The sequence below is a fragment of the Stegostoma tigrinum genome, chromosome 7 (genome assembly GCF_030684315.1).
Source record: "Stegostoma tigrinum isolate sSteTig4 chromosome 7, sSteTig4.hap1, whole genome shotgun sequence".
Classification (NCBI taxonomy): Eukaryota; Metazoa; Chordata; class Chondrichthyes; order Orectolobiformes; family Stegostomatidae; genus Stegostoma; species Stegostoma tigrinum.
The window spans coordinates 17,115,883-17,130,150 of record NC_081360.1 but is presented as its reverse complement, the minus strand read 5'-3'; the positions used below and the strand labels follow the sequence as shown (position 1 = coordinate 17,130,150).

Genomic DNA, 14,268 nt, shown 5'->3' with positions numbered 1-14,268 from the left:
GGATCATTTTGTTTTACATAGAGATTAGCTCATGTGTGGAATGAACTTCCAGAAGAAGTGGTGGATAGGAGCACGGTTACAACATTTAAAAGACACTTGGCTAAGTACGGGAATAAGAAACGTTTGGAGGGATATGGGCCAAGTGCAGGCAGGTGGGACTAGTTTAGTTTGGAATTATGGTCAGCATGGACTGTTTGGACTGAAAGGTCTGTTTCTATGCCGTATGACTCTGTGACTCCAAAGTGGGTCGTGAATGCATTATTCAGAAAGTAAGAGGGCCCACCTAACCCAATTGTTGATTCATTGTAGAATCTACTGGCGTGCTGTTGATCAATTTAGTATGTCTCGTTCTTTCTGCTGTTTGTTGATGCTACTCCTTAACAACACCAAGCTAAAAGAAACTGTCAGGTGAAACTTGCACGCTCTTGCCACCCACTGCTACTTCACTACCAGCTCGCTCAATCACTCCACTCCGTTTGACATGCCCCATTGCGTTCCCAACATCCAGTACAGGATGAAGAGAAATTTGCACAAACTTGACATTAGATAATCCAAGACAATTGTCTTCGGTCTCCTCAGCCACTGACTCCTATCCTTGCCTCAGCCACAATTTGTGACTGAATCAGAATGTCCAATATCTTGACATCCTGTTTGGTCTTGAGCTAAGCTTTTGACATGATAACCTCTCCATCACCAAAGCTACCTATTTCCATCTCTTCAGCACCATCCATTTTCAGCGCTTGCTTTGCAGTAGAGTTAAGTGACTTGGGAAAGAGGTGTTCTGTTGCTTTTGCTTTTCCAAAAAATCCCAGACTCAGGAATTTAGGAGTTCAGTCTCAGGAACTCAGCTGTAGGATAAAAAAAAATCATTTGTTTGAGCATCTGGAAAATAACTAAAAGTTTCTGCGATTTGTGCCGATGAGTAAATTGTGTAAAGAACATAATGTGGTAGAGATTTGGCAAATGGAGTCCCATTCTTGAGTACGTTGTGGGTTGATTTGGACACTAGTTGGAACACAATGCATGACAGTATCAAAGATCTGTTTGTAAGTACAGGAAATGTTAATATGGTGGATTTTTAAAATTATACCCTTACATGAATCACCAACGTAAGTACAACTGTTCATAACTTAGACATTCAATAATCAGGGGCCTCCTGTATAATGTGGGAAATGTGAACTTGCCCACTTTGGCATGAAGAACGAAAAGAAAGGATATTCCTTAAATAGTGAGAGGTTGCATAGTGTTGCCATACAGAGGATCTGGGTGCCCTAGTGTATGAATCACAAAAGGTTAATATGCTGGTACAGCCAGATTTAGGAAAGTTAAATAAAATGTTAACATTTATCATGAAGCCAGTTAAATCCAGAAGTAGGGACATTATGCTTTAGTCATAAAAGGCATTGGTGAGTCTCATCTGGACTACAGTGTACAGTATTTGTCACCTTACTTAATGAAGCATGTAAATATGTTGGACATGGTTCAGAGAAGTGACTAATACCTGGATGGGGCAGGCTGTGAATTGCTTGTGTTTTCTGGTGTTTAGAAAAGTAAGAGGCAAATTGGTTGAAACATTTATAACCTTGAGTGGTCTTGACAGTGTAGATGCCGATCAGATGTTTCTCAGTGGGACAATCCAGAACGCAGGGGGCACTGTTTACAAATCAGTATTGGTCCTTTAAACATAGAGGTGCAACAATTTCTTTATCCAAAAGACATGAGTCTTTTGAATGGTCTTCCTGAAAAGGTAGGAGAAGAGACCTTGAATATTTTTGAGCCAAACATGGGTAGATCCTTAATAGGTAGGGTGAGGGGGGAGGTGATGAAAGGTTATCAGGGCCAGGTAGGAATGCAGTTTTGAGGTTATAATCAGATCTGCCGTGATCTTATTGGGTGTGGAGCAGGCTTGTGAGGCTGATGATTTACCTCTGCTTTTAATTCAGGTGTCTTGTGGCTTCCATTAGTTACGTTTGTTTCTCCATCACACCATGTGCTGTGGGCTGACATTTTTTTTTGTTCAAAACACAGACTGTAGTGCAGTTATGAGTGATTTCACCACTCTGGATTTTTGCATCTCCATGTGCTTGAATGTATGGTTTTAAATATTTGCTAATAAAGTAGGTGCAGAATTCAGTTACATTTAACTTATTCGTTCATGAGGTGCAAGTGTCACTGGTTAGGCAAGCATTTGTTGCCCAAACCAATGGAACATGGGGCTAGTGGCCTAGTAGGCCCTGTAAGAGGGCAATCACATTGCTGTCTGCCTGGAGTCACATATAGGCCAGACCAGGTAAGGACAGTAGATTTTCTTCACTAAATGACGTTTGTGAATTAAATGGATTTTTACAACAATCAGTGATAGTTTCATTGTTACCCCCATGAATGATGTTAGCTTTCAATTCCAGATTGATTAATTTAGCTTAAATTCTTCCAGTTGCTGGGATGCGATTTGAAGCCATGTGTACCTATAGAATTAGCTTGGGTCTCTGGCTTATTAGTCCACTAACATTACTACTGAATCGTTTTCTCCCACAGAAAAGCCGGGGATTTTTTCCTGATCTCTCTGGTCAATAATTATCTCTCAAGCAACATCCAGAAAACAGTTCATCTAGTCACCAGCACAATGCTGTTGTGTGGCACCTTGCTGTGTGAAAATTGGCTACTACATTTCCCACGTTATAACAGTGACTGCACTTCAAAATAATTACTACTGTGTCCAATTCTGGTCACTCAGTTATAGGAAGGATCTTATTAAGAGAGGGTTCAGTAGAAATTTACCAGGATTGTTGCCTGGTTGGAACATTTGTGTTAAAAAGGCTGGATAGGCTGGAATTTTTTTCAGTGAAGCACAGGAGGTTGGGGGGTAACCTGATAGAAGTTTATAAAATAATGCAGATACTGAGTTAATTGTAGTTGTCTTTTCCCTAGGATGAGGAATTTCAAGACTAGGGGGCGCATTTTGAAGGAGAGAGATTTTAAAAACACATGAGGGGTAAATTTTTTACACGGAGGGTGGTTTGCATGTGGAATGAACTTCCTAAGGAAGTAGTGGATGTGGGTATAATTACAATTTAAAAGCCATTAGGATATGTACATGAGTAGGAAAGGTTTGGAGGGGTATGGGTAAGGAGCAGGCAGGTGGGACTAATTTAGTTTGGGATTATGTTCGACATGGACTGGTTGGGCCGAAGGGTCTGTTTCCATGTGTATCACTCTGTGACTTCATTGCTCACCCTTTGTGACACCTTTAAGTAACATTATGATGCTGCAGAAATATAAGCTTACCGTTTTTGAAATAAATGCTCAAAAACGTCAGGCTTTGATTATGATCGAATTAAGTTGGACTTTGGAACGAGAGCGCGGGGCATTAAAAGCTTTGAATCTGACTGTTGAACCCATGCTGCCTGGGACCATTAAATGAATTCCAGAGTTTGGATGACATGACACAACAATACAGAACATCCAAAATATATGCTAACCTTTCAGAGAAATAGTTTCATTCCATTGCACACGAGACAAACCGCTGCAAAGCAGCAAGTCCGAACAAAAGCTGGAAAAGTCTTTGAATGCTTTGTTTATGCCAACCCTCAGTGTTCTTTGTGTTGCTTTTATTGATACAGTTAGAAAGGCAATGAGGTGGTCTATGGAGGCAGTGGGGGATCAGCCTTCATTGGTATTCTTTTGAAATAGATATTAAAACTGTTGACAAGACAAGCAGACAGGGTAATTTCAGAGATGGACGTGCAAGCAAATCACAGTCAATCTGAATTTCAGGTTTGGGCTGAGGAGCTTAAATAATTAAATCAATACTACTGCAAGGAAAGACATGCTGTGACAGCCTTCTGCCTTTCATTCATCAGGACAAATGCAAGAATGCCAAAATTCAGATGACAATAATTTATTTGGTATTCATGTGTCTGTCCTGATGAGTGCAGAGTGAAAGCTCCAGCAAAGTTTGTCTTTTTAGCAAGATTCATGTTTTGTACCACCAAGTAACTATAATTAAATTAATCTTGTCACTCCGCAGTGTCAAGCGGGGGAAGAATCAAGTCAAACCAACTTTTTAACTTTATATTGAAAGTTGGATGAGCAAAGGCAAAACAGACAGCAACAATTTGTTAGCTAGACATTGGGATTACATTATAATATATCCACTCGATTCTCACATGGGATGAGATACTCAGAGCCATATTTGTACATAGAGCAATATACAAACTCACATGCCTGTATTCAGCAATCACCAGCTTCTGTTGTATGCTATCAGTTGTGGCTCAGCATTCATGCCCCACTTCAAGACACATGCACGGAATCCAGACTTTTCCTCCTAATGTGGTGCTGGGGGAGCTCTGCACTGCCCAGAAAGGCAGTCTTCTGGATAAGACAGGATAAACTGAGACGCTGCTTCCCCTCTTAAAAGATCCTATGGCCCTCATTGAAACTGAGCAGGGGAGTTATCATTGGTGTCCTGCCAATGTTTATCCCTTAAACCAGCCGGTGTGAAAAATTACATGATCAGAGATAATGGGAACTGCGGATGCTGGAGAATCCAAGATAAGAAAGTGTGAAGCTGGATGTGCTCCTGAGATGCTGCTTGGCCTGCTGTGTTCATCCAGCTTCACACTTTCTTATCTTGGATTCTCCAGCATCTGCAGTTCCCATTATCTCTGATCACAGTTGTAACCTCACTGCGAAGCCTCTTCCAGGGATGCCTAACCTGAAGAAGTTACCCTCCTCCCTCCGGACCAACCTCAGGGAATCTCTCTATCCATCTTCTGTCCGCCTCCCCCTCTCTTCCTATTTATTTCAGAACCCTCTCCCCATCTCCCTCTCTGATGAACGGTCTAGGCCTGAAACGTCAGCTTTTGTGCTCCTGAGATGCTGCTTGTCCTGCTGTGTGTTCATCCAGCTTCACACTTTGTTATCTTGGTGTGAAAAATTACGTGGATGGTTTGGTCATTTCTTTCATTGCTGTTTGTGGGATCTTTTGTTGTTCTCAAATTGGCTCCTGTATTTCCCACATTATATAACAGTGACTATACTTTGAAAGTACGTTGTTGGCTTTAAAGTGTTGGCAGGAGTTGAGACACAAGCTCATTTCTTTCTCTCTGGCCGCAGCCTGTTAGTCAGTCAGGGGAATGTAGTCACTGTTTTATTGCTCAGCTGAGAGTGTCTGTGGACAGGAGCCTGTTAGTTTGCTCAGCGGGGGCTGGGGGTTATGTCCTGGTATCTGACTGGGTTTATTTCTACCTTTTAAGGAGACAATCATAATATTGACAGCATCATTTATAAGTGGAACCCCAACACCCGTCTGTTTGAAAGGAACCAGACCATTCCAACCTCGGGAGCCTATGACTGGGAATTCTTTACGATCGGACCCTACTCCTTCTTAGTCGTGGCGAATACCTTCAATGGGACATCAACCCGGATCTACTCCAGGATTTACATCCGGCTGGGAGGAATGTTCCGACTTTTCCAGTCAATCCCGGTAAGTGCCCAGGTGGAAACACTGGGAATCTGAGAACAGGGAAACTCAGCAGGTCCGGCAGCATCTGTGGAGAGAGAAACAGAGGCAATGTTTCGAGTCCAATATGTCTCTTCAGAATAGAAAATGGTGTTTTTTATGCAGTTAACAACTTTAATCTGCTCCACACCCTCCTTTCCCTCTGTTAACAGCATAAACTCCATCATTTCCTATTCCCTCTCAGTTCTTAAGAGTCAAAACAGATTCAAAATGTTAACTCGATTTCTCTTTCCACAGATGCTGCTGGACCTGCTGTTTTCTTCAGCATTTTCTCTTTATATTTCTGCCAAGTTCCTAAGTAGGCAAAAGACCCCACTAGATGAGGAGAGAGGGGCATGTGTCTGCATTTATAAAAAGCATCCTAACACGTTATGGGAAATAGGAACAGGAAAAGGTCGTTCAGCCCCTCAAAGCTGTTCCATCATTTAATGAGATTATAGGTGATCTGCGTCTAAACTCCATCTATAAGTGTTACTTGGGAACACATCAAAAACTATCACAGGAAATGAATTATTTTGAAACGGCGTCTCCACTCTTACATGACCAAAACAAAAAAAAAATCTGTGTAATACACAACAAGATTCCACAGGTACCACTGTAACCACTGTACTGTGAACAAACCAGGACAGTATATGAATGGTTTTCCCTGCAGGGGTTGGATACAGTTTAGCAGCTTAATAGGTTGTTTTGGAGAGCAGATGTGAGTCAACCTCATTGCTGTGGGCCTGGATATCACTTTCAGGCCAGACTCTACAATGTTGGCAAACTTCCTCTCATAGAGGGAACTGGATGGGTTTTTACAATTCAGTAGTTTCATGACTATTGACGAGATTAGCATTTTATTTCAGATTTGATGACTAACTGAATCCAAACTCCACCCCTCCATGGGTACTCATTGAGTACACATATATCATGTCAATGAGCTCTCTATAGTCTCATTGTCAACTCTCACATAATTGACTGACAAGAGAATTCCCTGCAATTACACAGTGACTACTGCTCACCAAAATCACGTTTGGATAGAATCTAACTTCATAGCAATGCGGATGAATTTTGAAAATATGGCTTCTGTTTGTATCTCTGTAAACATTAAGACAACATTGCAGTGTGAAATTGATATGAAGTTCTCCACCTTTTTCCTCTCTCAATTTAGATTTAGATTTTTCAGGTTTTAGATTTTTTTGTGAAGTGTACTCAAGCACAGAAGTACAATGAAAAGTGTATAATTTATACCAAAGTACCTAGATACAAAAAAAGCTTAAGTACAAAGTAGTTAGAGAAATGAGAATTGAAAAGTTAAGCATTATTTCATAGAATAGTAGGAAAATAATTGGTTATAGTTTACATTGAAGTCTTTCGTAGTTTAAACAAGGAAAATGAAGGAATAAGCTAAAAGTTCAACAATCTTTGATGAGTTCTCCAATTATCTCATGCTCTGGGAGACCGCAGCCCTCCATTTAATGTGTTAAATTATTTACAGTTCACTCTATTGCCTTTCCTTCACAGCTGCATAATATTTATTCTCCATAATATGTACATACTGCCCTCTAACCTTAAACTTTCTCCTGACTTTTCTGCAAATTTTTTTTCCTCTTTCTTCTAATCAATTGTTTTCATTCAGCCTAGATTCAGTTGCATGGAAAGCCTCACCAGGTTTTTCGATTAACATGCTTTAGCTGATGATTGACAATCTCAGAGCTTCTGCACATGCCAGTAGCCTTCTTGAGTGTAGTTTTCTCCGCTCCCTGCAGATGTGCTTTCACAGCAGGGTCCCACATGCCTAAGACAATCTTATTTCTAATGAATTCCCCTTTCACTTATCCAAACTTACAGATCCAGCGGGATGTGCCAAAGTAATCATGTCCGGATCAATTGTCTTACTTTCGCCTACAGCGTACTGTTCATACACAACATTAATATGGGTTAAAAAGTGCATCTTCAAAGCTTTCAAAATCTCCCCTTTCTGGCTCTTCTGCCTTGCCATGAGATCAAGGCTGCTACAAGCTTTATTGCACATTTTCACCAGCTTTCACTGATACGATGACTACAATCTGATTTGCTCATCTTTTTAAAAAATAATTCCGTAGCTATTTCATGTTTTGCTACCAATAGTGGAAAAAAAATCCAATTGCACCTCAAATTTCCTCCTATTTCCACTACCGTGGAGATTGGAAAATGCACAGCCATTTTGAATTGGCCAACAACTCCGAGTTGTAGGCTGTTGCATTTACTTTGCACCCTTGCTGTTTCTTCTAGCAATAGCCTCTTTTAACAGCTCTAAAAATGCCACACGTTTTCGACTGGATATTCCTTACTGCCTTCCTTGTAACTGCTGGCTCTGTTACAGCTCTGAAATTCCACACATTTTCAGCTGTACCATTCCTGACATCACTTTTTTTCACAAGTGTTTAATGTCAGCACCCAGATGATGGCACCCGAAGGCACTTGCAACAGAGTTAACAGTCACGTGTCTATGGGAAGCCAGCCAGTACCCTAACAATACATTTCCTTCTCCGAAAAAGGTCCATACACAACCATACCAGCTTCTGCCAAAACTGTAATTGCCCTGTAGCTTTTTCAGACATCTGTGTTCCTGCAATTTTGACTTGTTGCGCATTCTCGATTTTAACTTTCCCAGCGTTGCTGCCCACACTGCTGCTTCAACTATCTAGATGCCAAACTCTGGAATTCTCTCTCCAAACCTCTCCCTGTGTACTCCTTTTGATCACCTTAAGAGACTCAACATCAAATTTTCTCTGGCTGTGCTCCAGTAAAGAAGCTTGGGGACATTTTACTGCGTTCAAGGCTATATATAAACTCAAGCTATTATCGGTGGTGGGTTTTCAGAGGAATGCATTTCCAGTGCTGGGTGTTAGTTAAACTGGTCGGCTGGACATGTTGGTTTACAGTGCAGAGTGATGCCAACAACAACACGGGCTCAATTCCCACACTGGCTGAGGTTACCACGAAGGTCCAGTGTTCTCAACTTCTCCCCTTACCTGAGGCATGGTGACCCTCAGGTTAAACCAGCACCAATCATTTCTCTCTATCTCTAATGACGTAGCTATAGGATAGGGAAGATTTTACAATTAAAACAGAATTGATCTCCAAATAAGCGTCATCTTGAGGGCACTGGTTACAAATGACTGACAACTCAGCACAATCCTGAAGGTGCTGTGTGTACAAAATATTTACATTTCTTAATCCTCAGGACTTGCAGGATTAGTTACACCTTGTTCCAAGCAAATCAAATTTCATTTTCCGAGCCAGCTGGTTTCACAATCTGAGCAGAGGGAGGTATCAAGGCCGCTCGTGCTTTGTATTCATTTCAAGGACATACAGGATAGTCACCATGTGGCAGTATCAAGGAGCAGAGCTGACAGGCAGGCTTCATCATAGATCTTTCCTCCTTGTCAACTGCATGTTGCTAACGATTCGATGTTACATCTCCTGGAACAACATCAGTTCGCAAGTGCCATCTCAGCTCTTCATAATTAACCAATTTTTTTCTCTCCAGCCTTGGAAGCAACAGCGATCTCATTAACGATAAAAGATAATTGGCCAATCTTGCCCACAATGCCTGATGAAGGAGCCCTATTGCAGGCTCTCCAGTTTAGTGTGTAATGGCTTCCTGATGGAAAGACTGAGAGACATCAATTAGTGTACAGCCACCTCCCTGAGCTAGTGTATAGATGTCTCCCAGAAAGATCTCAGTGCAATTTTACCAATTTTAAGAAGGTAGTTTAGACCCTCTTATTTTAGAGGTGGATATGAAGTGTGTGTTCCAGATGTGATGTGACTGGTCAAACTACTCACCGTTAAACAAAACACAGTTTACTTAAACACATATGTGAAAATACAAACAAGATAAAGGAATTTAGAATAATTTAACTACTGGAAAACCTAACCAAATAATAGATGCAGTAACTATTACTAATTAACTGCTCCAATATAGTAACATCCCATAAACACACCCCTTGGCAAAAAGGCGTATTCAGACACATATGCAGTTCTCCAATCCAGGAGGAAGAGACATCAAGAGAAATTTCTGAGAAAGTAGAAGCTAGGAATCTTTCACCAAAGCTTCCAATTTTTCTGAGATCCCAAACAGCTTCTGATGCTACTGAAGGAACCAATACCTAGAAATCCCGATCTGTGAGAGGTGGCCACATCCATTCAGGCTGTAGAAAAAAGCACATGGCCTCCAAAGTTGTTTACTTAAGTTGTCTCAAAGTAGCCAGTTTGGTACCTCTGCCGTACAATCTCTCTTCAAAAAAAAGACCCAGGACAAAATAACCTTTTAAAGTGACAGCATCATCACAAGATACCCCTCAGAAATATCTCATGCAATGCACAGATACCTCAGAGAAATCCCAGTCAGTGTACAGGTGTTCCCTGGATAAATCCCAGTCACAATATAGATATCTCCCAGAGAAACAACAGCCCGTTATACATAGATCTCCTGGAGAAATCCCAGTCTCCAAGACTCGAGCTGAGGTTAATTCGATGTAAAGTGAAGTTTTATCAATATACACTTTGAGAATGTCCCCAACAGTTTTAATAGTTATTAATGCAGTTTTAAAAAAGAAAATACAGTCATATAAGAAAATATATCTGTATTTGGAAACGTGAGTTAACTTGTTGACGTCATCTTGTTTGGAGAAAAGAATTCTTTTGGAATAGCTTCGCTTTGAGATGACAACTCTGATTGAGGGTACAGAAATATCCCTGGGGATAGACTGAGAGATGCAAGCAGCTGACACAAGTAAATGATAAGATGTTGCTGTGACAGCTGACAGGAATTGTCTTGTCAAATTCCCTTTTCCTCATGCATCTTTCTAATTGAAAAGCCTCACTTCCATTCTCTTTGAAAATGGAAGGATGCCATTCAGTTCCTCAGGCCTGCTCCAGTATTCACTGGGTTGTATCTCCATCTACCTGCCTCGGGTTAGATATTGCTTTAATGCCATCACCTAATAGAAAACAATTAATCTCAGTCTTAGAAATTTCAATTGGCTCACAGCCCCAGCAGACTGTCCAGGGAAGGGGCTGGGGGATATTCCACTTTTCCACAATTCTTTGTGTAAAGAAAAGAATGTTCTAATTCCACACCATTGTGGCCTTGAGCAAATTTAGAGAAATAGATACGCATTTGTCCTGGTCTCCATCTATCCTTTAAATTCTTGCATCAATTTAAACACCTCAAACAGATTACCCTTCAGCTTTCTGAACTCAAGCCAATCCGATCAACCTATCTTCATAACTTAAATCTTGAATCCGCAACCCCCATTCCCGAATCAGTCAGATGGATCTGTGCTGTGTCCTAATTAAAGTAAAAATTTGTTCCTAAGGTGTAGAATCCCTACAGTGTGGAAGCAGGCCATTCAGCCCATCGAGTCTAAGCATTCATCCTAAAGAGAATCCTATCCAGACCCACCCTATCCCTGTAATCCTGCATCCTCACAGCTAATCCACCTAGCCAGCCAGGAGTTGGTCTTGCTTGACTTGTGAGGGACCCATGGCTTTCTTGACAGATGATTGATGCCCACAATCTCTGTTCAGTTTCAACGAGGTATCTTGACAGTTTGGCCACTCTTTCCCACGTCTTCTATGTTTCTCATGATACTGGCATTATGCCGCAGATTTTCACACTTGGGTACAGTGGCATAGAGCCCCTGCTCTACTTCCTTTATCGATATGACCACTTTCAACTCAAGCACTGCTGGATGTTCCTGCACGGAGGAGAATGATGACCAGTTTCTTCACCTCTACAGCCTACTCCTCCAACTGTGGCTGAAGCAGCTACACCAACTGTTAACTTCCCCTTTCTTCCTTCAGCTCACTCATGGTGGCTCTGCTAACTGCAAGTACAATCATAGAATCCCTACAGTGTGAAAGCAGGCCACTTGGCCCATCCAGCCCACGTTGACTCTCTGAAGAGCATCCCACCCAGACCAATCCCTCTACCTCATCCCTGTAATCGTGCACTTTCCACAGCTAATCCGCCTACTCTGCACATCCCAGGACACTATGGACACTTCAGCATGGCCAATCCACCTAACCCGTACATCTTTGGACTGTGGGAGGAAATGGAAACACCCGGAGGAAACCCACGCAGACGCAGGGAGAATGTGCAAACCCCACACAGCCACCTGAGGCTAGAATAAAACCAGGTCTCTGGCACTGTGAGGCAGCAGTGCTAACCACTGTACCACCCTTTGGCGCTAGCTTGGCTAGGGGGGCACTGGTTCTGAAGCACAAGTCTTCAGTACTATTACCACAGTGTTGTCAGGGCCCAGTGCTCCCAACTGTTCTTGATATCACATGAGTGAATCAAATTGGCTGAAGACTGGCATCCATGATGCTTGGGGCCACTGGAGGAGGCCGGGATGGATCATCCACTTGACACTTCTTGCTGAAGATTGCTGCAAATTCTTCAACCTGATAGTTTTTGCTGTTGTGTTAGTCTCTTCCATCATTGATGATGGGGATATTTGTCGAGTCTCATCCTCCAGTGAGTTGTTTATGTTTCTCCTCCTGCTTCTCTTCTTTCAGAGCTTCGTTCTCCTGACTGAGCTCCTCTGAACAGTTAATTACACTTGTTAATAGCCTCTCCATGTTGGTTTTTTCATACCTCCAAGGCTTTCCTTCTCCCATTCAACCCCTACCTGACTCTCGACTTTAAGATGCTCTTTAAAAAGCTTACTTTTTGACTAAACCTTTGACAACAGTTGGGGTGAAGTCCTATTAACAGCTGAATATGCAAATAAGTCAACTGCCCAGGCGTTGTTGCATGACCACAGGCTTTCTGCTCTGCAGCACTCAAAGCACAGATTGTGACTGGGGGATTGCACTGCACTGTATATTTTGTTTTAGCTGTAAACAAACCCACCTGAGGTCTTCAAGCAAATGGAATCCATCTACCTAATTTGTGTTCCATTTAGATAACACAAAAATAGCAATACATGATTTGCAGCTGGGATGCTTTTCTTTCAAAGAAACAAAACAAAGAGACAAGCCTTAAAAATTTGGAGGTGAATAGCAACTAGCAATGTATATTGTCAGTCTAGATGTTGGTTCTGAATAGAATACAAAATAAGATTTCTTCACAAACTGAGGGTATCTTCAAGTTGTCTGCACTTATGCAGGCAGCCAGCTGATTCAAACCCCACCCCAGTGAAATATCATTTCAAACTTGACAGCTGTTGGGAGTCAGCCCCAAGTTGAACCGTGAGAAAAATCATGTCTAAGTTTGTACAATAACAAAACAAAGTGGCTTGCATTCAGGAACAGCAAGGTGCCCAGCATAACAATCCCGAAAGAAGGTTTCAAGCCAAAAAATAGAAAAGGAACACAAGGTACAGTGGTGCACTTAGTGCTGTAAGCACAGAAGGATGCATACCCAATTCTCCACTATGAAATCAAAAGCCATGGATCTGTTGTCAAAACTCCAGCCTTTTAAACAAAGAATTCTGTGATGGATCCTTGACTAAGTAGTTACAGGGTTGGTTAAGCGAGCTGTGAAAATACTAATAGCAGTTAGTAATGACTGTTACCTAGACTCAGACTTGGGCTTAACAGATGAGGACCAAAATTATGCTGTAGAGGTATGCAAAATGCTCGGAGATCAGCTGGATGTGAGGGTAAGTTTTGAAATTCTTTTCTCAGAATTGATGTCCTACAGGCAAAAGCCACAGGAAGCGATAGATCGCTTTGTTAGTTGATGCCTTAACAAGAGCAACAAATGTGCATTTTTAAACACTAAACTGACAGAGCAGATAATAGCGGATTGTCTCAATATCTACTGAGGCATTCTAAAAATCCCTCTTGGGAACAAAGGAACCTGGCAAAGTTGAATCACTGCTAGTAGGTGGTAGACGTGTAGTGCTAATGTGGCTGGAAGCTTCTTGAGTGTTGTTGGAGCCACCCTCATCCAGGCAAGTTTGATCACATTCCTGACTTGTCAACTGTACATGATGGACAGGCTTTTGGGAGAGAAGAGGTGGGCTACTTATCTCAGAATTCCCACTTTCTGACCTGCTTTTGTACTCATGAGGATTTTGATACTGGGGGATTCAGTAATGGCAATGCCATTGAATGTCAAAGGGTGATGGTCCAATCTCTCTGCAGGTGGTCATTGCCTGGCACGTGCATGGCATCAATGTTACCTGTCACTTATCTGGCCACATCTGGATATTGTTTCAGTGTCAGAGAAGTGCAATCATCAGCAAATATCTCGCATTCTGAATAAAAACCAAAAGAACTGTGGATGCTGTAAATCGGGAACAAAAACAATGTTGCTGGAAAAGCTCAGCAGGCCTGGCAGCATCTGTTGAGGAGAAAACAGAGTTAATGTTTCGGGTCCGATGAGCCTTTCTCAGAACTTAGCGTTCTGAGGAAGGATCACCGGACCTGAAATGTTAACTCTGTTTTCTCCTCCACAGATGCTGCCAGACCTGCTGAGCTTTTCCAGCAACTTTGTTTTTGTTCTCGAATTCTGATCTTATGGAGAGAACGCCATTGGTGAAGCAGCTGAGGAAGGTTGCGTGTAGGACATTTCTCTGAGGAACTGCTGCAGAGATGCCCTTGCACTGGGATGGTTGATCGCCAACAACCACAACCATCTTTCTTTCCTGCAAAGTATGACTAACCAATGGGGAACTCCCCTGACCTCTTGATTCTTATTGACTCCTGTCTTGATGTCAAAGACGGTCCTTTCTGTTCTTTCTTAAGTCCATGTTTAGACA

The 14,268-nt window shown here is 41.9% G+C and overlaps 1 protein-coding gene across 1 annotated transcript in view; it reads left to right on the top strand.

Annotated features, from left to right (window-relative positions):
- The window catches only part of tspearb (thrombospondin-type laminin G domain and EAR repeats b), a 62,628-nt gene that overhangs the window by 38,267 nt on the left and 10,093 nt on the right, over window positions 1–14,268 (top strand). The window contains exon 9 of the mRNA XM_048533827.1: window positions 5,256–5,485. Within this exon, the coding sequence (XP_048389784.1) occupies window positions 5,256–5,485 (230 nt within the window). The remainder of the gene's footprint in view (window positions 1–5,255; window positions 5,486–14,268) is intronic.